The 27,176-nt window shown below is 41.5% G+C and overlaps 1 protein-coding gene across 5 annotated transcripts in view; it reads right to left on the reverse strand.

The window, feature by feature from the left end:
* tenm4 (teneurin transmembrane protein 4) overlaps nt 1-27,176 on the reverse strand; it is a 523,453-nt gene that overhangs the window by 237,741 nt on the left and 258,536 nt on the right. For 4 of the 5 annotated variants that reach the window (XM_041199170.1, XM_041199166.1, XM_041199167.1 and 1 more), the window contains 3 exons: nt 25,157-25,389; nt 23,912-24,010; nt 5,282-5,520 (listed from right to left, as the gene is read on the reverse strand). In XM_041199170.1, the coding sequence (XP_041055104.1) occupies nt 5,282-5,520; nt 23,912-24,010; nt 25,157-25,389 (571 nt within the window). The remainder of the gene's footprint in view (nt 1-5,281; nt 5,521-23,911; nt 24,011-25,156; nt 25,390-27,176) is intronic. The other variant, XM_041199169.1, reaches the window with a different exon arrangement.

Genomic DNA, 27,176 nt, shown 5'->3' on the forward strand with positions numbered 1-27,176 from the left:
CTGACGTGAGGTGAGAGTGACTGCTCTCGACATCAAGGCTGCATCTGACTGAGAGTGGCATCAAGGAGTCCTAGCAAAACTGAAGTCAATGTGTTGGTTGGAGTCATACCCAGTGTTAGGAAATAGAGATCACTTGAGTAAGTAATACTTGTATTTGTGGGTGTTAGGAATGAATTTTAGCTTTAAAGTTTAAGTTTGATATGTATTCCTGTATCTGTGTGTTAAGAAGGGTCAAATGGAGTTTTATTTTCACTTTAAAAGGCTGCTTGCATTTCTAATAAGACGTTCATGACCCCTATAAAGTGAAAGTAAACACAAGAGTAGAAGGAATAGTGCTGTTGCTTAGCCAGACAGGGGCTAGATAGGCAAGTTCCTCCCACAGACATGCACACAGAACTAAAGAAACAGCAGTTACAAGTTCAGGTTGAAGAAAGGCTGAACACTGGGAGAGGGAACTACAGATTTCCCAAAAGAACAAAAAGTTCCCAAGCTGAGAAATACACCAAAAGTCCAGGGGAGTGGAAGAAGAGTACATCCAAAGAAGACCTTCTAGTTAAAGGAAGGATAGGAACCTGGGAAAAGGTCCTGTTAAGCAAAGTTAAGAGTGAGGGGCAGAGAGAAAGGCTCCAAGCTTCAGATTTAAAGTGAGAACAGCTTGCAAGAAGCAAGAAGGTTCAAAGAGACAACTGAAAGTCTGTAATTCTTTGCGATGGGCATGTGAAACAATGGTGTAATGTTAAAGCCGAGTTGGTAAGAGAGAGTGCGTGGAAGACAGCTTGAGTGAATGTGGTGACCCAGGGAAGAGGAACATCAGAAGGAGAGTTCGAAACCCTGGAGGTGAACCCTTGTGGAAGACGTCTGAACTAAAATGTCAGTTTGGCATAAGATTCCAAGGCAAGGCCCTGTAGAGTGGAGATTGGAGGCCCCCATGTGAAAGATGGAGTTCAGTGAGACTGGTTGGCTCACGAAGTGACAGGCATCCGAAGGGAGTTGAGGAAAGATCCACAGCATCTGACTGAGGTTGCATCTGTCACTTGAGGTCAAAATGTGGTGTGCCTGACTACAGGGTTCCATAGGTTTACATGGACTGTGTACTTATTGTGAATATTAGAGTAAAAGATAGCTTTTGTAAATTATTATCCTTACAAATCTGCATATATTTGTAAAGGTATAGTAGGAGTATGAGAATATAGTTCATCTTTTCTTGTTGAATAAATGTTTTATTCTTTTGTTAAAAGTTCATCAGCTGACTCCAATGCCTCTGTTCAGTGGTGACTCTCCACGTATCTAAACAAACAAAAATAAAAGTTAGGATCTATCAAGCTGGGTTCCACTCTGGGATCAGGCTTGTCCATGGGTGACCTCAATTTGGATCAAAACACAAGCACAAAGGAAGATAGTTGTGGTTGTTGATGGTCAATCATCTCAGCTCCAGGACATCGCTGCAGGAGTTCCTCAGGGTAGTGTCCTAGGCCCAACTATCTTCAGATGCTTCATCAATGACCTTCCTTCCATCATAAGGTCAGAAGTGGGTATGCTTGCTGATGATTGCACAATGTTCAGCATTACTCGCGACCCCTCAGATACTGAAGCAGTCCATGTCCAAATGCAGAAAGACCTGGACAATATCCAGGATTGGGATGACAAGTGGCAAGTTATATTCAGGCCACACAAGTGTCAGGCAATGACCATCTCCAACAAGAGAGAATCCAACCTTCGCCCCTTGACGTTCAATGGCAATCCCCCCCTCTATCAACATCCTGGGAGTTATCATCGGCCAGAAACTGACCTGGACTAGCCATATAAATACTATGGCTACAAGTGCAGGTCAGAGGCTAGGAATCGTGCGACGAGTAACTCACCTTCTAACTCCTCAAAACCTGTCCACCATCTACAAGGCACAAGTCAGGAGTGTGATGGAATACTCTCCACTTGACTAGATGATTGCAGCTCCCACAATGCTCAAGAAGCTTGGTATGATCTAGGACAAAGCAGCCCGCTTGATTTGACACCACATCCATGAACATTCACTCCCTCCAGCACCAACGCACAGTAGCAGCAGTGTGTGCCATCTACAAGATGCACTGCAGGAATTCACCAAGGCTCCTTAGACAGCACCTTCCAAACCCAGAGCCACTACCACCTAGAAGGACAAGGGCAGCAGATAGATGGGAACACCAACACCTGGAAGTTCCCCTCCAAGTCACTCACCATTCTGACTTGGAAATATACCGCCATTCCTTCACTGCCGCTGGGTCAAAATCCTGGAACTCCCCTCCTAAAAGCACTGTGGGTGCACATCACATAGGCTGCAGTGATTCAAGAAGGCAGCACACCACCACCTTCTCAAGGGCATCTAGGAATTGGCAATAAATGCTGGCCCAGCCAGCAAAGCCCACATCCCGTGAATGAATAAAAAAAACTTAGGCCAGGATTTCCTGGTCGGCAAGTGGGGGGCGGGGCCCGCTCGCCGACTCGTAAAATGACGCGGGATGACAGGCAGAACTCCTGATGTCATCCTGCATCATTTAAATTTTCAGGTCGGTGGGGGCTCAGCCGAATCAGCTGTGCACCCGAAGACCTGTCAATGGCCTATTGCTGCCATGGACAAAGTACTCAAGTTATTAACAGACCTGTCCATCCAACCTTAAGGTTGGCGAGCAGGCCGGGAGCCCTGGCGGCCTTAAGAAAAAGCGTGAAATCTCATCCATGGGCAGAATAAGGTTTCATGTAGGTTTTTAAAATTTTTAATAAAATGCAACTAAAAGTGATGGACATGTCCCAACTCATATGACAGTGTCACATAAAGGGACATGTCAGGGAATTTTTTTTTTCTATTTTTAACATTTTTTAATGTGGAGCCGATCTTCCTGAGGCAGCACCTAGCCTCAGGGACCAGTGTGCACTCTCAGCTAAGGGAATACCCACCCCCACCCGCACAGGCAGCGCATCCCCAATCGGAGTCGCGCCTCCACGTGCCTGCCCCTGAACCTCCCCCACAATGGTGGGGAAATTCTGCCCTTAGCGAAACATTCAGTGAGATTGGAAAATCTCAATGCAATTGCAAACTTTAACTGAGATCAATGAAAGGAGATTGCAGTCAATCTATTTGCTAGCTTCAAATTTGAAAAGCAATGCTTCAATTCTGGATGTTATCAGTCCATTGTGATTTTTTTTCTGACTCAAAAGTAGGAATTTGTGCTCCCATTTCTAGCATCCACTGGAATCGAAATAACCATCATTTTTTTTTCACCTTGATTTAAAATTGGCGTTTTATTAAAAACGGAAGTCATTATTAAGAAAATATAGGTGACAGTACAATGCCTTATCCCTCATCATATTACTGATTATAATTACAACTAAGATATCAAAATCAGACTGGTGTTTATGTTCTTTCTCCATTACTCTAGTAACAGAGAGTAGGGAAATGGACAGCTACTATAATTGCCAACGGTGATTAGTGGTGGTGCCCTGCAAGGATCTGTATTGGAGTTTCAACTGTTCACTACATTTATTAACAACTTAGTTGAAGGGATAGAAAGCCACATATCCAATTTTGCCAATGACATAAAGATCGGCAGTATTTCAAGCAGTGCAGGTGGGAAACATAAAATTACAAAGGCATGAATAGATTAAGTGAATGGGCAAAACTGTGGCAAATGAAGTTCAACGTGGGCAAGTGTCAGGTCATTCACTTTGGACATAAAGAAGACAGAACAGGGTAATTTCTAAATGATGAGAAGCTAGAAATAGTTCAGGTCCAAAGGAATTTAGGATCCAGGTACATAGACCATTACAATGTCATGAACAGATATAGAAAACAATCAACAAGGTTAATGGAATGTTGGCCTTTATGTCCACAAGACTAAAATATAAGTGGGTAAAAGCCATGTTTCAACTACACAAAGCCCTGGTTAAGCCACACTGAGAGTACTAAAGAAGTTCTGGGCATCACACCTTAGGAAGGATGTATTGATCTTGGATTTGCAGTGTGGATTTGCCAAAATAATACTTGTGCTCCAAGAATTAAATTATGATGAAAGATTACACAAACAAGGGTTGTATTCTCTGATTTCTGATGGTTAAGGGGTGATTTAATCAAACTTTCATGACATTAAGGGGAACAGATAGGTGGATAGGACTAGAGGGAATAATCTAAAAATTACAGCCAGACCTTTCAGGTGTGAAACTAAGAATTGTATCCAAGCACAAAAGGAGGGTGACGTATGGAACACTCTTCAGCAAATGGCAATTGATGGTAGATCAGTTATTAAGTTTGAAACTGAGATTGATGAATTTTTGCTAACCAAAGGCAAAGGATATATTTGCTAACCAAAGGCAAAGGGTAAAGGTAGGGTATATGGAGTTAGGTCACAGATCAGCCACAATCTTATTGAATGGCAGAACTGGCTTGATGAGCTAAGTGGCCTCCTCCTGTTCCTATGTTCCTAAATAAATATCCTTAGTATACTTCCCTCCTATCCAAAGGAAGTGCTGATTCCTTGATCATCACAAGTCCTCCGGTACCTCATCCAGTGATTTTTCTTCATGAGGCAGACTACAAGATGAGTTTAACAGGCTGTTCAATCATGGATAACATCACCACAGATCTTGATTCAGTTCTCATCTGACTTGTTTGTGCTTACCTTTCCCATTAGGGAATACTGGCTAGCCATCGGGAGAGGGCACTTTGGTTAATTTTCCTCTCATTCATCTGGGAGCGTGGCTGCTACTGCCAATTGCTGCTTATCAACTGTCACCAGCACAGACTAGGAATCAAGGTCTGTATGGCTTAATATCTCACCACAACATGCATTCACCCACTGAGCCACTGGAGAGATGCTAACTTGTTTCCAATCTTTAAAATAATATGCAAAGGGATAAAACAGGGTAAAATTTTCCTTTCTATATTTTTCCTTTGGAATATTATGGGATAAGAGCATTGCATAAATATTTCATCCATGTCAACTACAGATCCACTTCAGAGCAAAAACTCAGCTATGTTAAAAGTGTCCTGACTTTGAAGGAGGTTCAGAGTCATAAAGAGAGTTGATCAAATCCTATTCTGAAGACAATCACACAAATCTGAGTCAATGTACTCCTAGCCATGTTTTTAGCGTTCATTCCAGAAAGTTGACCTTGGGTCCAAACTCCAGCACCGCTCAACAAAGGACAGAAACTTAGGCCACAGTAAAGCAAAACAGAATGGGAATGGTTTACTTCTGTGAAATCATGCCTAAAAAAACAAGATTAGGAAGAATAAATGTACTTAGCAACTTACCAATGAAGTAGGCAAGTAGAATCACCAATGTTACAGAAATGATGATGGCACTCAAGGCGGTGCACTTCCAGTTGCAGTACTTGTGTGGCTTTTTCAGATTGAATGCAGACCTTGAGAAAGTGCTGCGAGGCAAAGGTCGAGGTGGCGGAGAGTATACAGTGCTTGATGTAAGAGGGTAACCAGGGCCAGTTGAACAAAAAAGCGGAGAAGATCCAGTTCCCGGTTTAAATAAGAAATGCCTGATGAATTAAGACAGATTACTTATCAGAGTTCTAATTACAGATGCTGTGGACACGACTGTTCATTGATTTTTCTGCTGCTATTAACTTTCACTTGCATTTAAAATGTTTATAAACTTTCTACAAATATACAACAACTGCAACAATTAGGTTTGGATTACAATAGGCAATAATTCAAAACAATATATGTTTCTCTGAATTTTATTCTAAGTTACATTTTCTCAAATATAATTGAACTTTAAAGCATCAGTACTTGGTGCTTTAACCTACTTGGTACTTGGACCTGGATAAACCCAACTTTGCTAGCATTTACTGCATAATTTTGTACTTTTTCTTCTGTACAATTTTTTTATACAATAGTTTTATTTTTATTTTGAACACAGTATACCATGTTACATGCAAATCACCTCAAATCTACCTTTACTCAAATTTTCATGTGAAAGAAAACTTTCCGTTAAATGGTCCTTTTCATGACCTCAGGATGTTCCAAAGTGCTTAGAAGCAAATTAAGTGTTTTGACATGTAGTCATTGTTGTAATGTATGAAATGTTATGTACAAAAAGCACCTAGGTCGTAAGCCTATTTTTCTTTGTAAGATGGTGCATGTTACAAGTGAAAAGATATGGTACATGATGTTCTTACCAGTTCTATGACCTTTGATGTGATGAACCATCTATAAAAGGGAAATATGACTCCTAGAAGAGGTGGGAGCCCAGGTGTTAAAACAAGATTGCAACATCTCTGTTATCAGAGAAAATAGCTCCACTTGTGCTCAAAGTGGAACCTGCTGAGAATCAATTGTTGACCGTCTGCTGTACAGAAAGACTCTTTCAGCTGTTATACTTTGTCAGGCTGTCTCTAACCAGTGTCCATTACAGTGACTAGGTGCTGGCATCTTTTGTGGTCCAGATGCTGATTTCCACCCACACTCTTAGGAAGAATAACTCCTCTCAGGAGGTATAGCACTTTAGAAGTACAAACTATTTTCCTCAACAATCTCTCTGAAGGAACTTCCTTACAGTGCAGTACTTTAGAAACACATTAAGTACATTATCTATTTGCTTCTGGATAGTTCCCCACGAGAGATGTTCTACCTAAACTAATATTTGAATGCTCTAACTGCCAAAACTGTCACATTAATGTTTGCTTTAACAGCACTGAAGCCTGTCTCATATTCATTTGCAAAATATTAAGGCTCCAGGTTTTTAATAATCCCAGTCATTTTAAATGGGAAGTATTCTCTTCAAATATACTAATTGCACAAACAAAGGATACTGAATGGCTAAATGCAGGTAACGTTTTTTATCTTACTGTAAGAAAGATCTCTAACCCTTGTCTTCCTAGGCCATGGCTGAGCTGGTCCCAGGGCTCTGAAACTGTTGGTCAGAATCAGCTGCCGAGGGATATTGTGAATGGGGAAATGTCTGGCCTGCAAAATTATGGTGATAAGACACAAAATTATTGTGGTGAAGCATGAATATTAGCCCATTAATCTATTTATGTATAAATGAACATTTTGTAAATAATGGGCATCACACTATAGAACAAAAAAGGTCACTTTCTGACTGGCTCAAATAATCATGTGATTTGCTTAAATCACAGATGCCAAAAGCTACTGGCTGCCATGTTGTTCCCTCACTCACTCCCTCACTCACTCAATCTGTTATATTGCTGAAAAGAGAGATACATTGCCGAAGCTTTTCACCTTGCACAGAAATGCTAAATTTCAAACAATTTACAAGTGTCATGCCAGTGTTGTCATGAAGATATTACAATTTTAAAAAAAAATGGAATTCCTTTTAAAATGGACCCTGATGAACTGCAGGATGGCTGACCTTTGCAACTTCAACAACCTAGTAAGCTGTCTGGAAAGTTTCACATTGGGTTATAATGGGCAGGGGTCTCCCTTGAATGGTTATGCCTAAACAATACTCTTCTTTGGAATTTCACACCTGCTATTGTCAAAGTTTATTCCAAAACAAAGTGACAATAAAATCCCAGACTCTCTGACTCTGGGTCTGCCATGTAACAAAGGTGAGCTATCAAAACTGCGTGTCCACAATGAAGTGCTAAAGACCACTTTCTACCCTCTATTGTACATCAATAGCTTTTGACCATGAAACTGCTTCTTCACTATGAAAGACCATCATTTACCACCCATCGTGTATCAATGGCCAATCATCATGTGATCAAAACTGCTCTCTGATTTTGAAATTCCTTTAACCAAAAAATTAGACCCTGACCAGGCAGTCTGCAGAACACCTGCAACAACAACATAGCTGCAAAAGGCAGGCTATATCATCTTGCTGTATCAGTACCTGTGAGGCCTAAAGTCTTTTAAAAGCCTCCGCCAACCTGTTTCAAACAGCTCTGAGTTCACCTGTAAGAAGTTGGACCTCCAATTACACCAGCCATGAGGACCTGCCTACGCAACCTGCTGAACTGCCTTTACTTTGAAGAAACCCCTACAGTTAATCCAGGTTTGACCCTAGCCACCTGAACTTACCTGAACTTCAATTCCAGAGTGGAAAATGCTCCCTCTTTCACAGGACTCCCCAAGACACGTGAACTATCTATTATGTTTGATTTTAATACTTGCAGAAGTACACTACATTCTTTAATTGTATCTTTCTTAGGTGTAAGTTGGGTGATTGATATAGCAGAGACTTTCTGGGATGAGTGTATGAAGAAATAATACTCCTTGTTTAAATCTGTGAACATTTGCCTCTGGTAACTTTTAAATTGATTGCACACTAATGGGTGCTTGGAACACATGCCAACCTTCTCAAAATTAAAGGACACTGATTACAGACAGAAGGGAAAGGGAATTAGGGGGTTCAGTCTCTCTTTCTGCATTGTCCATAACAATACTACAAGAGGAAAGGCTGCTGACTGATTGGCAAGTTGACTCTAATTGGCCTAGGCATTGCCATGGAGAATGCAATGTGGAGCAACCGGGACCCCAAGCTCCTGGGAAATTCAAAAAAGGCACAAGGCTTGAAGATATTATTTTTGTTTTCAGAGAATGGGGTCCTGTATGAATTTCCATGCTGCTTCTGGCAAACCAATTTCTCCTGCAGTATAAATTGTTGTGATTGTTTGCAATTTGGCATTCTTGTGTTTTTCCTGATGAGTGCAAGACGTAAAGCTTTGGCAACATATCTCTCCTTTCAGCAAAATTCAATCTTCTATGTTCCTATGCATCCTGACATAAATAATAATTACACAAAAAATAAACAATTCTGCAAAACAAGTAGAAAAAATAAAATGCAGCCCACCATTCTTAAACATCAACAACGTTTGTTAACAAAGTAATTCCCTTCCTAGAATCCTCAGCTTTTCCAAAGCTTATATTCTTCTCCCTTTCTGTCATTACTGCACTAAATGTGTACCTTTCATTGTTGCTCCGATGATCATCTTGCAAGTATTTTTCTCTTCCTGCCTTTCAAGTCTCCATATGACCTTTGACCACTCTGCTAATGGACGCCATGACTGTCACCTTCCTGCATGTACTTCTATAGAAAATATGACTACTTCACTTCATTGATTTCCAACACATCAACTGTATCCATACATTCTACCTCTTCACAAAAGACTGTGAATGCTGGGTCTATAAAAACTTTCAAGGCTGATTGATTTTTTTATTAGTTAAGGGCATCAAGGGATATGGATCAAAGGCAGATGAATGGATTTGAGGTATGGATCAGCCATGATTTAATTAAATGGTAGTACAGCTCATGGGACTGAATGGCCTACTTCTGCTCTTATATTCATTAATAGCTTAACATGACTGAATATTGCCCCTAAGCTGTACCACTACTGTTGAGGGAATCCCATTTTATTCACTCCGCATCAGCAAAGCCATAAACCATCCAATAGTATGTATTAAATGTATTATGTATAAAATAAAGCTTTATGCTGCTGAGCAAAACAATGCTTCAAAACATCAAGGTGTGAATACAGTAGTAGTAAGTAGCAAAGGTCTAAAATAAGTTGAACCATGCCTATACTGCAGTGATTTTTGAAAAAAAAAGAGATCATGAAATAGTTATCTTTCAGTGTCGGCTACTGGACTGATCATGTTTGCTTACATTACCAGCACATTTTCCAGTATTTGTGTGCCAGTATAAAGTTTTACAAGCTATTGGAGTGAGTACCTTACACAACCAGTGGCATAAACATGTCGGCTTTGTCTTTTCGGCCATCACTGAGAAAGCTCAGTTTTATACCGGGTCTTCTTAGCTGCTGCTCGTTATCCAGGAACAACTAAACACACTGCTTCATTGGCAGCACCTCTGATGGGTGGTGACTATCATGTATTCCAATAGTGTGCGATGATATTACGCAATGGCATAATATACACATCCACAGAGCAGCGAGTCCAAACAGTGCAGTTGTTTTACAAGAAGACCAGCTATAAATTAGAAAGATAAATGTGAAAGAGCAGTACAATGAACTTGCTCTCCCAACACGGCAGTGCATGTCGTGCAATGCAAAAGTAGAATAGAAAAGAATCATACAGCATGGAAGCCATGTGACTCATTGTGTCTGTGACAGCCCTTTGAAACAGCTATACTATTAGTCCCACTCCAGTACTTTTCCCCTCTGGTTCTGCATATTTCTCCTTTTCGCGCAGGGATCCAATTCCCTTTTTGAAAATTATTATTGCATTTACTTCCACCACCCTTTTAGGCATTCCAGATCCTAACAACTTGCTGCCCCTCTAAAATAAATTCTCATCCATCCTCTGGATTATTTTGCCAATTATGTTAAATCTAGGTCCTCTAGTTACTGACCCTTCTGACAATTTATCCCAAACATTACCCAATTGCTGACACAGAATAAAAACTATAAATCTAAAACCATAAAATATATAGCCCAGACAATATTTGATTAGGTAATTAGTCCACAGCCTTGTTAACAAATGCTTTGTAATTTATGTTGAGACTGATTTATACAGGTATACTAACAAGAGCAAACACATTTGTAAAAGCACAAGCTCATCCTGACAATCATGATAGTTCATCTAAAAGATAAAATATAAAAAAAGTAACTGGGAGAATTTTATTCTTTCAGGCCACATATGAAACTGGCATTGCTGATGCTGATGCAAAAGCAAAATGCTGTGGATGCTGGAAATCTGGGCCAGGATTTTGCCCTCTTTGGGCGGGAACGGTCAGGAAGCCGACTGCCGCCCGCAATTGGGCCGCGACCGTGATTTCGGGCTGGTGGGCTAATTAAGGCCTGCCCAGTGTGAAACGCGTGCTGCAGTGCTCAGTGTTGCCTGTGGGAGGGGTTGGGGGTGGGGTGGTGGGGAGGAAGGCGAGCGGGGAACTTCGTGCATGCGTGCAGCAAAAACTCCCTGAAGCACAGAGCTGCCTCAGGGAGATAAAGATATAAATAATTAAAAATAAAGAATTTTAAGATGTTAAAAAAACATGTCCCCTCATGTGACTCTCATGTTAGGAACATGTTAGAAATCAGAATGAATTTTTTTTTATGATGGATTGTAACCAGTGGTGAGGTTTCGCAAAAGATGCAAAAGCCGCTTGGCCTTTTTGCCAACCCGCCAACCATAAGGTTGGATGGGCAGTGAAAAATTTAATTCAATTAAATTGTTAATGGCCTTAATAGGCCTGCTAATAGTTGGTGGGCAAGCTGCCAATTCTGCATGTGCCCGCCGACCAAAATATCGCGCAAGTGCACAATGACATCGGGACACTTGCCTTACGTCATCGCGCGTCATTTTACTCTCTTTTGGGTCAGGTGCGCGCCCTCATGACGAGCTGCCCCTGATATAAAAAGGGAAATATTTGAAATAGCAGGTCTGGCAGTATTGGTGGAGTGAAAATATTTCAGGTCGATGATCCTCTTCTATGAATGGGGCCCTGCAAGAACCGTCACCCGCCACGCTGAGCATGCTGAACAGGGAGGGTGAACAGCCAGAGGTCATAGTCCATATCCGTACCAGCGACATAGGCCAAAAGAGGGATGAGGTCCTGCAGGAAAGTTTTGGTGGGGTAGGAAGTAGACTAGCAAGTAGAACCTTAAAATAGTCATCGCTGAATTATTCCCAGTGTCACACATTAGTGAGTATAGAAATAGGATTATAGATCAGATGAATTTGTGGCTGAATAGATGCTGCAGGATAGAGGGCTTTAGATTCCTGGGACATGGGGAATGATTCTGGGGGTAGTAGGATCTATACAAGCCAGATGGGTTGCACCTGAACAGAGCAGGGGCCAATGCCTTGGTGGGATGGGTGGTAGTGCTGTGGGAGTGGGTTCACAGGGAGTATAGGAACCAGGATGTAGCATTGGAAAAGAAAGGAAAACGAGGTGCACAAAAGCTTGGGAGGAACAGAACTAGATTAAGAAATCGTGAGATATTAGGTAGGGCCAGAGAAGGAGGTTGGACACTGATATCTAAATTAATGTAAATTAGGTTTACACTGTATGTATGTAAACAGCTAAATCCGATTTAATCAAACTATTCAAAACCATGAGGGATCATACAGAGTAACTAGAACCTGTTCCCATTGACAGAAGGATTGAGGACCAGCTGGCACAGATTTAAAGATATTTGGCACAAGCAGCAATGGTGACATGATAAAAAACATTTTCATGCAGCGAATGATTAGGATCTGGAATGCACTGTCTGAGAGTGCGATGGAGGCAGGGTCAATTGAGGCCTTCAACAGAATTATTCATTACCTGAAAAGGAAAATTTTGCAGGGCTATGGGAAATGGAGGGGAGTGGCACCAGGTGAATTGCTCCTTTAGTTTAGAAGGCCAGCAAAGACATGACAGGCTGAATGGCCTTCTCCATTGAACCATTCTATTATTCAATTCATAACTCTTTTGCTGGACAAATAAAAATTGGCATTTTTTGAACAAATGCAATGTCTGGTTAAAACATACGAGTGAATTTGCCTTTTGTGGCTGAGGAACCTCGCCTGCTACCACACTGGACTGAAAATCACAGATGAGCTATAGGTGATTTGATAATATGTATTGGTTTCAACACCAACATGGACTTGGGACAACTTAGGTTGTATTGTATTCTTTAATTTACTGATATTGTAAATCAGTATTGTTATGATCTGCACAGAGACCAATAACCTTTAAACAGAGATATGAATTTCCCAGCGACTGACAGAAAGAATCGTACAAGCTCTCACATCTTCAGACTTTCATTGGAACAAACAAACTAAAATCAACCTAGACTAAACATTACTTACAGCCAACTGTATACCAAACTATAGAAAATATTCCTCCCTATTAAAAAATCAACCCAACTGAAAATACTTTATGACATGTTGATTCGTAATGTCATGCTCTCAGCAGATATGTACCCTTGTAGATTACGTCCCACAAACCTGGCATTTTGGCAGGCCCTCTCCTCCCTCCCACACTAGGGCGAGTCTTCCAGTACTTTGAAAGTCCCTTCACTCTATCTTCTGAGTATCTTCAAACTGACTTCCAGTTACTGGTTCCACACTGGTGACTCGTCAGTTCTTGAGTATCCAAATGTCCCATCTATTCCGTCTTCTTTCCGAGCAGAAAACCAGCTCTTACAAGCATCTGCTCTCATAGTTGTAGCTTCTCTGCCTCTTGTTGCAGTAGCATTTCTCTCTAGTTCTCTGAGTTTCAGGGCAGTATTTAATGGGGCCTGTAAGAGCGGGAAATGTGGTGGGCGGGGGGACTTAATTTGGCGGGAGCAAAAATCTCAGTTTCTCGACATCGGGTTGAGTTCTTGAGACAAAGTAGGCGGTGTGTCAGCAGCAGAGCTGCTAGGTGGCAGGAACTTATTTACCATTCATTTGCATTCCATGAATACTCATTAATTAAGTAGCACACCAAATTCAGTCCTACCTTCTGAGGTGAGGTTTTGTCTTTTTCTTACCCAACCGTACAGGGAATGGTACCAGGGAGGGCAAGATAACGGAAAGGATCAGGTGGGGGTGGAGTGTGTGGCACTGAAGTCCTCAAACAGTACAGCAGTCGGGCTGGCAAAAGGGTGGGGCTTACATTCGGGTCCGCAAGCGGCAGCACAGCAGGGTACTGGCATATTTGAAGGCAGAGGAGGTGGTGTCTGATGGGAGTCAGACTCAGACCTATAGGGTGGGGTCCATCATTTCAGTGCTCCTGTCCTGTGCTTCCAAGGGAGGCCACTGCACCACACATGGCAGGTCAACAGTCGAGGAAGGGACTTTGCGTTTGAAGCAGGGCAGGTCCAGCTGCAGAGGGAGCAGCTATATGGTCTCTCAGGAGGGTCAAAGGAAAGTGAAGGCATGTGAAGGATAATGGAGGGAGGTTCCAACTTGACAGCAGAAAGATCGAGGGCGAGGGTGTGAGGGTCAAGGGTGAGAGCTGGAAGGTTGAGGAACCCAGTGACTCTGGGTTAAGATGATGGTTGGATGCAGCAGCAAGATTGGGGGATGGAGCAGGGCAATGTTGGCAGGGTCATGGTAGGAAGCTCAAGAGTGACAGAGGAAGGTGGAGGGGCTTCAGCTGCAAGGTCACAGTGTTAGTGTCCATCAACATGGCTGCTAAGAAACTGCTATCTTGCTGGAGATGAGGTGCTGCTAGAAATCTTTTATCTCACAGGAGATTAGGTTGTTGTGAGTGGAGGCCACTGTGAGGTGGGAGGAGTTCTGGGCGTGGCCCATGGGAGGGTCACGTATTCCCATTGGTCAATTGCAGCTGCTCTGGGAATGAAAGCCACGTCAACAGCAATATTCATATCATTGCCTGCCTTCTTCACACAGTTCACTTTGTGGATATTCAATAGGCCTCGCACCCCCTTTTTGCAACCTGGGGCAGTGAAGGAAAGGATTTGCCACAGGATGGTCTTGATCGTACAACAACATAGAACACAAGGCACCAGCCAAGGTGATGGGAAGTCAGGAGGAACCCAATCAGAGCTGCCTTTATCACTGAAGAACATTGGCCTGTCAGCACGTGTTCAGAACACGCACCAACTATGTCCAGATGTATGAGAGGCAATATCAGAGATGGCTCAGGCTTTCTTGGGAGGTGGCTACTGACTTGTGTGTACTCCTACAACAAGACCTGCAGGTTTGGAGGAAACTCCATACCAGTCACGCTCAGGGTAACTACGGCCCTGAACTACTATACCAGTGATTCATTTCAGAGCTCCATGGGGGAATATGTGTGGAATTTCCAGGCTGCATTACATGGGTGCATGTGGTAGGTGACCAATGCCCTATTCAGATGGGTCGATGCATTCATCAAGTTCTTAAACAGATGATAGCTGATAGCCAGGCCACGACAGCAGTTAACTTTGGCATCATCTTGTGGTTCCCATAGGTATGGAGTATGATCGACTGCACACATACGGCCATTAGGACTCCCTCGGAACAGCCAGCTGTGTTTGTACATTGGAAGGGTTTCACTTCCTTAATGTTCAAGTCACCTGTGACCACTGGCAAAGAATTATGCAGGTGTGTGCTCATTTCCCTGGGAGCTCTCATGATGCGTACAGCTTAAGGAACTCCCAGCTGCCAGAGGTATTTGAGGCCTCTGTCCAAATGCAGGGTTGGATCCTGGGTGACAAGGCTATCCCCCTCAGAACATGGCTCATGACACATGTGCGTCAATCCCACAGCCCTGCAGAGGAATGTTACAATGTTGCACACTGCCCAACAAGAGCAATCATCGACCAGACTAGGGGATTGCTCAAAATGTGTTTCTGATGCCTTGACTGATCTGTGGACCTTTACAATACATGCCACAGAGGGTGTCCAGGATTGCTGTCATCTGCTGTGCCTTGCACAATGTGGTATCGCATTGGGGAGAATTGCCAATTGAGAACATGGAGGAGCTGCTAACCTCCTCAGCTAAGGATGACATGGAGGAATATGTGGAGGAGTAGACAGATTTTGCAGCAACTTTCCCAGGGCCGTGCAGAGACATGCCAGGGCTCTCAGGGGCAACCTCATCTTCAATCATTTTGACCATGAGTGATGCACCTATCTGACCGTCATTTCCTTGCCTGCAAACCTTTGCCTGCTCCAATTGTGCGCCCACCTCTACCAGCCTCCAACCAGAGCCAGCTCATTACACATGTCCTATACTTCATAGAATAGCAAGGGGAGTGAACTGTTCTCACATGGGATGGAAAGGGATGACATGGAAAGAGAAATTTGCATCCTGACATATAAGTAGAAATGGTATCTACTCCCTGTCCTGATGTCGGGAGCTGCACTCTTCTTATTAAATTCCACCTGAGCTTGTGTGTCCAAAATGACCAACTACCCCTTTTGTGTCAAGGTGTGAATTCTGGCACTTGAGTTTCTATCGGTTTTGGTTTGACTCTCTGCCCCCACTGTAACCAAATCACCTGTCTCCGGGCAGAATTAGTCTGATCTCCAATTCCCAGGACACTCTATTTTACCTTATATTAGAGGAAACATTTTAAAACATAATCACCTTAATTGGGCTGAATTTAACACCCTCCCACCAGCAGGTTTGAAGGTAGGGGGCGCGTTAAATCCAGCCAAGGTTCAAAATACACGGGGGCAGCAGCCAAATTCACCCTCAAAAGCCCCCAAAATGCCCTGGAAAATTCAATCACAGGGGTGACCAATGAGAGAAAAGTCATCCCCTCCCCTATACATGGGGGACACAAAAATCTGTGAGGAGCTGCTAGTCCAATCACAGATTCTGTTAGCTCTCCCGATCTTGCTGCTCCTCCAGAGACAGAATCTGTGATTCACCCAGGGGCGATTCTTCTTCCCAAACAATTGCTCACTGGTCCCATTGAGCAACCGTTCGGGAAAAAAAATTGTGACCTGGGGCCAGGACAGCTTTTAAAGTGCTATTTATTGTTACTCTTTTCCAACAGCCTCACTCAATTACAAGCTCACCAGTTATGGTAGCTCATCAAGGTTAGCCAATTTATCAACAGACACCGTACCAAAATGTATGTTATCCAAACGGTATTCTCGTCTGTTTTGTGAAATAGTGAATGAAGGTTCTGATGTTTCAAAAGGGGGTTAGATTTTATAATTGCATGTTCCTGGCATGGGGCTTCATGAGCCAGGAACGCCCATTGCACGTGGAGGTAGGATGAAAAATCCTGTGGATTCTAAATTCCTAAAATATACACTGTTTTCCCTTTTCAATATTTTATTAAGATGACAGAAAATTGATTAATATAATAATCTAGTGTGCAGAAAAGTGTAGCTTCCATGATATATTGAATTGTTTTTTATTTCACAAAACATGTGGGTTTTTTTTGTGTGTGTGTGTGTATTCTAACTTGCTTGTGAATAGGGTTCCTATCTTTACCGTACTGAAAGTGGCAACCAAGGCTGTTTTTCTTCCCCTTTATGCCATTGCCTGTCTTGTGACAGGGAGACTGATTGTGATCTTCCTGATTCGATTTCAATTAGCTCAGTACAGACTTGGAAGTGATAATTAGTGCCGGATCGCAAAACAATTACCCACTGCTCCACCAGTGATCTGCATAGAATCAACTGGAGTGAGTTTTGAAGACATGGAAAGGAGAATGGCGTGGGCTTCATCACTTAGCTTGAAAATGTCAATCCATTTTGAAAAAGGAAATTATTACAATTAAATGCATAATAAATAGCACACACTTTCCTTATCATCTTAAATTGTACATGTTGGTCATGCTGCAAAAGGGAAAATATGGTTTGTCATGTCACTTTGAAGTAGTAGAAGTAATAAAAGAATAAATATTCTACTCTTGGGCTCCTGATATATTATGTACCCTTGGCAGAAAATTTTCTGTCCATGAGGGAGAAACATTTTATCTCTTTTGGTCTCGCTGCACCTGAAAATACCTACCTCAGTGTGCATGGACTTTTCTAGCCTCCTTCCAACATCTCAGTTTTACAAGAACTGTACACCTCATTGTTGAGGGGGGGGGAGCACTTAATATTTCCATTTTACCTGCTTACATTCTAGACCCCTTCCAATGGATTGTATTAAATAGTGAATGAAAGGATTCAAAATTAATGTGTAGGTTGAGGCCATGGAGGGATTTGAGAGTATGGAGGAGAATTTTAAAATCAAGGTGTTGCTTTATTGGGAGCCAATGTAGGTCAGCGAGCACAGAGGTGATAGGGGAACAGAATTTGCTGTGAGTTAAGACGTGGGCAGCAGAGTGACCTCAAGATTAAGGAGGATAGGACATGAGAACACCAGGAGTGGGTTAGAATAGTTGAGTCCAGAAGTATTGAAGGCATGAATGACGATCTCAGCAGATTCCAAGTTGAAAGATTTAGTACATAATATATATTTGGTATATGTGCTACCTTATCTATCTAAAGAAGGAAATCCTGAAAAACCAACACAAATATAGAAGATAATGATACTACATGACTGTATCACCTAATTAAGGAGTTAGAGAGAATGAAAAAGGAGACCCTGAAAACAAAAAAAGTAGCCCTCAAAAAAATCTCAAGAAGAGTCCTCAAAAAAATTATTTTGACCCCTGAATCCAGCCAGCGGCCTGTCCATCACCTACTGGCCACCCTTGCCTCCACCCTTATGAGGGTGGCATCTGGCATCCTGCCCACCAGTGGGCCAATTGAGGCTTTTAACTGGGCAATTAATGCCCACTTAAGGGCCTAATCACACCGATGCTGGGATTAATCCATCAGCGGGAGAGACCCATGTCAAATGGTCAGCCTGGCAAGTTCTCCTTCAAGGGGGCAGAGTCGTCCCTCCTTAAATGGCCCCCTGGGCCCATTGGAGGGCTCCCCCAAGTTGTTATGCCCCAGGTTCCCCGCCCCCAATGGTCTCTTAAATCCTGGCCCCTACTCCCCCTCTCTGACCAACCTCTTCCCAATCCCCAAATACTTATAAAGTGCTGATGCATCGCTGATTTCCTTCTCAAGCCCTGAATGCCATACTGGCAGTGGCCTTGGTGGAACCATCAGTAGCTGAAAGCTACTGGCCTCAGATTAGCTAGTAGCTCTCTGAGGTGGGGCCTCCTGCCTTGAGGGGTGGAAATCTCGCTTCCAGCTTTTTAACGGCCAATTGGCTGTTACGTGGCTGCAAGGCAGCCATTCTTCCCCAAACCGTCTAGCCCCACTCATTGAAGGGAGGGGGTGGGCACATTTGTGAGCAACAGTGCCTTGTATAATTCAGCCCATAAAGTCTAGCCTTCGTAATGGTGTTCATGGTTAAATAACAGAGGAAGCTACAGTTTCCAATGCATCAAAAAGAAACAAGAATCTGATAACATAAAATCTCTCATGTTTGATATGTCACGTAATCAATTTCAAGTTACACCACAGTTAAACCACATTCCCTACTGATATTATTACACGGTATTCACAAATAATGTCTAAAGTCCCTGGGAACATCCAACACTTACAACTCCAAATTTAATTACAGCCACACCCAAGATTTAGTCACACTGCATTTTTAGGTTTATGTCATCTCCACACCACTTTTTGCTATTTTATGGAGATCTACGTACAAAGTTTGGAATTTTGAATACCGCAACAGTATAAACAAACACCAGCATTAGTTTACAACCATTTTAGTTTATCTTAGCTTAGATATTTCTCACCCTTTGAATGAAGTTCAATTTCCACATCGAAATATAAATTTCTCTCACTTCTGGAAGGAGAAGAACTTTTACATTATGAACTCTCAGCCACGCACACTCAGTTATCAGGTGACGCCCCCATGCTGTAAGTCTTAAATTTGATCACCTTCCTGCATGATGTTGCTGTCATGAAGCAACATTGAAACCTAGCAAGAACAATGAAATAGCTTTTGTGGCACCGTGTTACAAAGGAAGGAAAGGTCCTATTGGAGCTTTGTGCTTTGTTCAGAGAATAAGGAAAACCAATTTTAATACAAGTAATCCATCATAAAAAAATTTCCACCTTGGAATTCAAATAGAAGCATGATAAAGTAGTGTAGCAATCAGAAGTTGCCTCTGATGGCCTACAACTTTAAACTTGCTTGGGGCACAGCTGCACTTAAGCACTTATGATTCGGAGCTGTCCTGTCCCAGTGTTTAGCTGAAAGCGTACAAAACTGCTCCAAGCAGACTTCCTGCAGACAGCCTCGAGAAGAATCCTACATTTGATGGTCTTACTAATAAGAAACTAAAGGAAATGAATTCTATTACTCAGTTTGCTCATCTTTAATTCGAAATACACATTGCACATAACTTTGTTTCTTTTTCCCAAATGAAACAAACAAACTTAGCTGACAAAATATGTGCCATCTATACGAGAAAGCTGAAGTTGCGTGTATTTGAAATAAGTGATCATCTTTTGAATTGAAGAAACACGAGGTTGTAGGTCGGACATCTGTGCCAGGATCTTAAGCTCATGAACAATTAAGGTCAGAGGATTGGTTTGGTGGTGGTGTGCTTGGGTCCAATATGAGATCAAAAAGTGGAGTAGCTTTCAAAAATCTTTATGAATAAGAAAACCATGTGTGTTCCTCAAGTATCACTCCCACGAACAAAGAGTGTTGGTCAGAAATTGCAGCAAAATGAACTCTCAATTTAATTTAAGACGATCCTTAATGCTTGATGGAATGGCTATACAGGCCCCCCCCCCCCCCCCCCCGCCACCACCGCCACCACCGCCACCGCCGCCGCCGCCGCCGCCGCCACCACCACCACCACCACCACCACCACCACCACCACTACTACAACAAAGAGTCTTGGCATTGATATCAGATGAGATGTTGCATTCTACATTGCGGATTGTCAAAACAAAAACCAAATAGATGACCATTACACATTGACAGAAATTTTATTCTTTCAAAGTGGCTTTCTTAAGAGTCAAGACTTGATTAGGAGGCTCTGAGGACCATTTTCCAGATTTAGCTATCCATTTAACATAAGAAAAGTCATGCAACAATAGGTGAGAGTAAAGACAGTCATGATCTGTGTTTATCACAGGAAGCATTTGAAATATTTGATAAAGATTTTAAAACTAGGAAGAAGGCATCAAGCAGAGGTGGGGGAATTGATGGATGACTGAATCAATAAACACGGAGCTTGGGAAACTGCTCCTGAGTTAATAAAAAAAAACATCAACTTTACACAAAAATGGCACTTTACAAAAACTTGGAAATTTCCTTAGACAACTGTTCCCAAGCTACAGGGGGAAAAATGGAACACGAAACGAAATGATAAGTGGAAAAAAAATTCTGACAGAGAAGAAAAAAATCCAATTCCAACAATAAAATAAGAACAACAAAGAACACCACCATTGAAAGGACAGGATCAAAGAAGACCTGATTAAGACAGCAAAACAGGCAGAAACTTTATAATGGAACAGTGACTTCCTCCCTGTGGTATGATGGAAATTCACATTTGCAAATGAGGAAGGATGAGGTCCCATTTAAAAGAAAAGGCTAAAATAAATATTAAAAAAATTAAAAATTAAAAAAAAGGTTTAGAATAATTGCCTTTGGAGACAGTTTCATTTACATGATTATTTTAGACAGCTAATAATATACAAAAATAATTTGTAAGAGCAAAAGAGAAGGTTCACTTAATGTAGGTGACTATGTTCCACGACAGGATATATGAATAGGTGTAAGTATTTCACTTTGCATTTTCTCCTCTCTTTTTCTGAAAATAATGACTTTTGCTGGGGTATGGTTCCAAGGGTCAGCAGCAATCTTATCTTGAGCTAGTGACCATTGTTCAAGTATGATCCTAGAAAGCAAATTGGCAGGGTATCTCACCCACGAATGTCATCATTGCTGAGCCCAATCCTATTCCCAATCAGCATCCAGTTACGAGTGAATTGCTTACATTTATATAGGGCAGAATTTTGCTCTTGGCGTGCAGGATTGGCAGGGGTGGGCGGGAAGCTGACCGCCACACACGATCAACAGCGCACTGCGATTTCACGCTGGCAGGCCAATTAAGGCCCACCCAGCATGAAACGTGAGCAGCAGCACTGCCTGTGTGGGCACAGGGAGGAGGGCAAGCAGGCCTAGCATGCACTTTGCGCATGTGCGTGAAAAAGAGCTGAGAAATCTCCCTGAAGAATCTATTGAAAACATTATCAAACAACAGAAAAAATTAATGAAACATGTCCCTTCATTTGACATGAGCAGGGACATGTTTTTAATTAAAAAAGTAAAGTTTTTATTTCATTTGTATTTGCTTTTGGAAAGCTCATCCCACCCATGGATGAGGCTTCCAAAAAAATGCAAAGGCCACTCGGCCTTTTCACCTGTCCGTCGACTGTTAGGTTGAGCAGGCAGTGAAAACTTCAGGACAATTGATTACTTAATGGCCTTAATTGGCCTTTTAATTTTCGGCGGGCAGAAATTCTGCTCATAGTGCCTTTCACTACTTCAGATCATCCCTGAGCTCTTTGTAGCTAATGAAGTGCTTTTGAAGTGGAATGACTGTCGTAATGCAGGAAACAGAAGCAATTTACGCACAGCAAGTTCCCATAAACAGTAATGTGATAATGTTCTGATCTGACTTTAGTGATGTTGATTGAAGGATAAATATTGGCCAGCACATTGGGGATAACACCACTGGTCTTCTTCAAAATAGTGTCATGGGATCTTTTGCATCCATTTGAGAAGGCAGACAGGACTTTGGGTTTAACATCTCATCCAAAAGACAGCACCTCCTGCAGTGCAGTACTCCGTTAGTACTGCTCTGGAGTATCAGCCTTGACTTTTGTGCTCTAGTCCTGGAATCGGATTTGAATCCACAATCTCCTGACTAAGAGGCAAGAATGCTACCAACTGAGCTATGGCTGCCACAGTGAAGAGATGCATTTCCCCCTTTGCAACCCATGGCATTCACTTGCAGAATGTTAACTACTGCCCAGCATTAGATCAGTGATTTTCAATAGTCTGGTGTCAAACACGAGCCTTTTGACCTGTGTGGCTTAGTGCTAAAAGGGGCCATGCTTTTCCTTAACTGATATCTTATGCATGTCAACTAATATATTTCCTTGGATTTGTAGAATGGAATAACAGGACCAACTTTTAAAAGGAAAATAGCTTATAAAAAGAATTTGAGTGAATCAGCTGAGCGAATGGAGAAAACTTCAGAGGCCTATTCCATTCCCATGCACAAATTCAAATGGCTCATTTCAAGGACATTTCAAGGTTCGTCATTTTGAAAGAAATTCAGAAGGTGTATTAACTTGCAGGTTTGGTAAAATTCCCCAGATTAGATACTCAATCATTCGACACACGCAGGTATGCAAATATAACATGCAGTAGTTTCTACATGTTATCTTGCTATGCAACTGAATGCAAATAAGAAGCTTTCAGATCTCAGAATCATAAGTAGTGACATGTTTGTGAATAAGCAGTACAATAGAGGTGTATATATTCTCCAATGCAAGTCAAGGTGAAAAGAACCTAAAGTGACAAGAAAATGGCAGTGCAGTGCATTAGTGCAATAAAAACAGGACAGCACAATAAATATCAGTTTAAAAAATAAATTGAAAAGAATCAAAAATTCAGAATAAGTCATGATCAGCTGGAAGTGGCAGTAAGGAGACAAAAAAACCCACACACTTCAATATACTGCTGAGGAAATAGAGATTAATGGATGCTTCGGAGAGAGGTAACTTAGTCTAAAGGCTCAGAAAATGTCATAAAACCACAGGGGTGAGGCCTGTGTACTTTACAACTGCCATTTGAAATATAGTTCATTAGCTTGTGCCATTATATAAAGCCTTTTTTTTAGATATTTTGTACAAATGTGGGAGTCAGTATTCAGTGTGCTTGAAGTGTGATGATGTTTTCAAAAAAATTGTAGATGTTTATGTGGTCAACAAAATAGGTTTAACCAGATTTCATTAGGGTTTACATTAGTTTACCCAATCAGAACTGAGTTGGGCTGCAATTAGGATTTTAAAACTCAACATATATTCAGGCAAAATAGATAATGTCAGCAAAATTGGGTTATGAAATAAACTAGGTTAGAAACTCAGCAGAAAGAATATTACAGTCAGGCCAAATTGACTAAGATCTTTCAACTCACACGCTCAAATGTGTAATTAGACACATTTGCACAGTAGTTATCATTTCTTGCCAGGTCCACAGTTAGAGCTAACACCCATAATTTTGGTTCCTTTCAGCATTTACAGATAAGCCTGAATAAATCAGTAAAATATACAAATCTTCTGAACACAATTGTTTAGCACTAAAAGCAAAGACAGATTTTAGTTTGTATCAGACAAGTGACAGAACACTATTAGAACAAAAGCTGTTGTATTCAACAAAGAAATGACTTTAGATAATAGCAGTTCATCATTGTCTGATAAACATTGACAGTCTGTAAACATTTGAAGAGGACATCGTAAATTGAGTTTTCAACTAGGAAGAATTGAGCAAAGAAGTCATTATTCCCAGCAAGAAGCATCACATACCCATCATTGTAACCACCTTCATGTCGAGCAGAGGAAAAAACGTCCATCTCAATTAGGTTGTCCTGCAAAGTCTCTAGGAATGTCTGCTTTGCTATATTTCTACATTCAGATGGAAATATGAATGAAGCCAATGAGCTGCATATGTATAAAATAGTGAATGGAGACAGCAAAAAATCAAAATCAGCAAAATGGCCGACAAATTAAAAATCAGACATCAGTGTAATGGTAGGAATAGAAGTGGCAGAGAAACCACTGATGTCCTTTTTAAATCATGCTATTCAGATCAGCAGTTTAATAGGTTCAAGGTATAATGTAAAATGGTTAAGATAAAATTACTTCAAATGAATGAACCCTAAACCCATCACCATTGGCCTGGAGTCTCTGCATGTTTTCTGCCTGGATATCAACAAAATCTGGGGAGGGATCCACTGAAGTGGTACAAAAAAGTGATTTATGCCCATCACCACTTATGCTTGTGAATCTGCCATCGTTTATGCTGGTTCATAAGTCAATTCACCCAGAGCAGTCCCCATCTTCAAATCTGTTCACGTCCCCAGGTCAGCAGAGCAATTGCACCTATTCAGGGTACACATCACACTTTGACTAGGATTTTGGGTGTACAGGTACATGGGGTTACTTTAATCCATTGTTAGTGGCCTACAGTCAATTGAAGTCTCACTAAATCACTCTGCATACTGATAAAACAATTATTTTAAATTCAGTTTAAAGGTGCTCAAATTCCATCAATTGATCTGCTCTTGCCACATAAGGCCTGTGACCAGCGGCCAATTGAAACCATTGATTGACCTGTTGCTTCAGTTGCAGCAATTACTTGAAAATCTTTTCAATTTAATTGATTAATAACTGCTAACTCTTGATTAAGGCAATTTGATTGCACTGATTCATGGGAGATTGTATGCTTGGGCTATTCAGAGAAGTTTGTATGGAAACTTGAGCATGACTTCATCTTCACAAAACTGGTGCAGTGTCCAGCACATTCCTTGTGCATGATCACAAATGCACCCCTACTAGAAACCCCAGGCCATTATATTAACATAAAGTATCACTTAGAAAACATTCAAATTCTGTTTTTCGTGAACAATTTAAACATATTTTCAACAACATCGTACAGAAAGATTCTACAATTCTATATTTACAAATTTTCATTGTCAGATGTTCCACAGTATTGGCAGTGAACAGCCACAGCAGTTTAGGGACAGTATATTAGCAATGCAAGAAGCCTACCTGGTCTCCAGGGGGATGTTGCTGTTGAGCAGCCAGTTGTCCTGCATATGGGCAGGCTCCTGTATGCTGGGAGGTGGTTCTGGAGGGGGTGGGAGATCGGCTGGACTGGGACTGGGGTTACTGCGTGTAGTGAAGTTCCCCCTGTTCAATGAGTTAACTGAGGAAGCGTGAGGGTGGTTTAGAGTATGGGTATGCGTCATTGCAGGTGGAGGTGTTCTGAGCATTGAATGATTCTGAGGAGGATTGGCCAAGTGATCTGAAAGACACAAAATTGGACATAGTATTAGAGCTAGCCATACTGAAATAATTATCTGATAGATTGCTGACACCTTTACTTGTACAGATTTTTATTGTGAATGCAAAGGGGGAAGTGTGTAACTTTTGACGAGTATAGGCTAGAATTATCAAAATTGTAGCTCAGAATATTAACTATCAGAGATAAACCCATTATGAATACATCCATTCAACTTCCCAACACATGATTTTCAAAGTTCACCAAAATTTGAATATTGAATGATTTTTGCAGATTTTAAAATACAGCAAATATCTAATGCTTATTATAAAGCCAAAAGGTAGGGGCACACACACAATCATTACTACTTCTTGTGCTGTGTTTTCTAAATGAACTAAAATTTATTTTCCTCAAGACAATTACAAAGAACTCCAGGCAGATCTTGGGAAGGTGGACAACTAATCGAGTAGGAAACTCATCGTTGCTCCAGACTGGAGGCCCCGGCTATCTTAACTTGTGGGCCTTAATTACTTCTCACAGCCACTCACCACCAAGAATGGGTGGAATGTCAGTGAAAAGTGGCAGAAATTCATGTCGAAGGGTCATGAGGACTCGAAACGTCAACTCTTTTCTTCTCCGCCGATGCTGCCAGATCTGCTGAGTTTTTCCAGGTAATTCTGTTTTTGTGTTAGAAATTCATGCAACCCAGAGGCCACCTGCCAACAGCCGGTCCCAATAGGAAATTTTCAAATCACAGTAGTTTAAACCTTTTCTGGACCTTGCTGCTCTTCCTCGTTGCCTTCATCTGGCACAAGGACCAGATTGGTTTTAATTTAAAACTGCCATTGGATCATAATGAAGCTATCAGTAAAGAAGGACCCCTTTGACTTTGGATGGGTTTCTGTGCTGCCTGCTCAAAAGCGCAGTTTAAAATTAGGAGCAGTGAGTTCCTAGCACCTTGCCAATGCGTTAAGTAACCTAGATGATTTTTTTTTTACTGTCCTCCAACCCAGTTTCCGCTGATGGGGTTAAAATTAGCCCCACTATTTTTATGAGATATTTTTGCCCATGTTTAAAAGGCACCAAGGGCTGTCCTACTAACTCGTTCTAAATAATTTAAAGACTTTTTAGTACTGCTGTTGCTGAGTCACAGATGCATTGTGTGACTGCTGTACATGATTTATTTTCTAATATTAGTTACAGCTATTACATATCATCACCATTTTTGAATTTGTTGTAAAGAGAGCCAATGCAGACACTGACTTCTAAAACGTGAGATAAAATATGGGGTATTACTTTCTCAGTGTATGCCTTTTGCCCAAGAGCCTGTCTGTCCTGTCTGGTGGATGTAAAAGATCCCATGGCAGTATTTAAGGAGAGCTGGGGTGTTATCCCACATCTATCCCATTAATGATATTACTTAAAAAAAATCTGGCCATTACTGCATTGCTGTTTGTGGAAGGTTGTTCTGCACAAATTGGCTGCTGCATTTCTCACAATACAGTGATTAAACTTCAAAAATATTTCATTCATTTTAAAGTGCTGTAGCCATGAAAGCCCCATAAAAAAGCAAGTTTTTCTTTTCTTTTTATGCATTGGCCATTGCATCTGATTTGGGGGTGATGTTAATTTTCCAGTCATTTAATTGCAGAAAAAACAGAGTGACTACCAGGCAACTAACAGCAGCCCATGTTAGCATTGCTAGCACCATGTGGAAAGAGGGAAAGGACACACTTTAAATGAGAGATTTGAGATGATGGGAAACTAGAATGCTAAGTTTCCCAGCTA

The sequence above is a fragment of the Carcharodon carcharias genome, chromosome 11, assembly GCF_017639515.1.
Source record: "Carcharodon carcharias isolate sCarCar2 chromosome 11, sCarCar2.pri, whole genome shotgun sequence".
Taxonomy (NCBI): Eukaryota; Metazoa; Chordata; class Chondrichthyes; order Lamniformes; family Lamnidae; genus Carcharodon; species Carcharodon carcharias.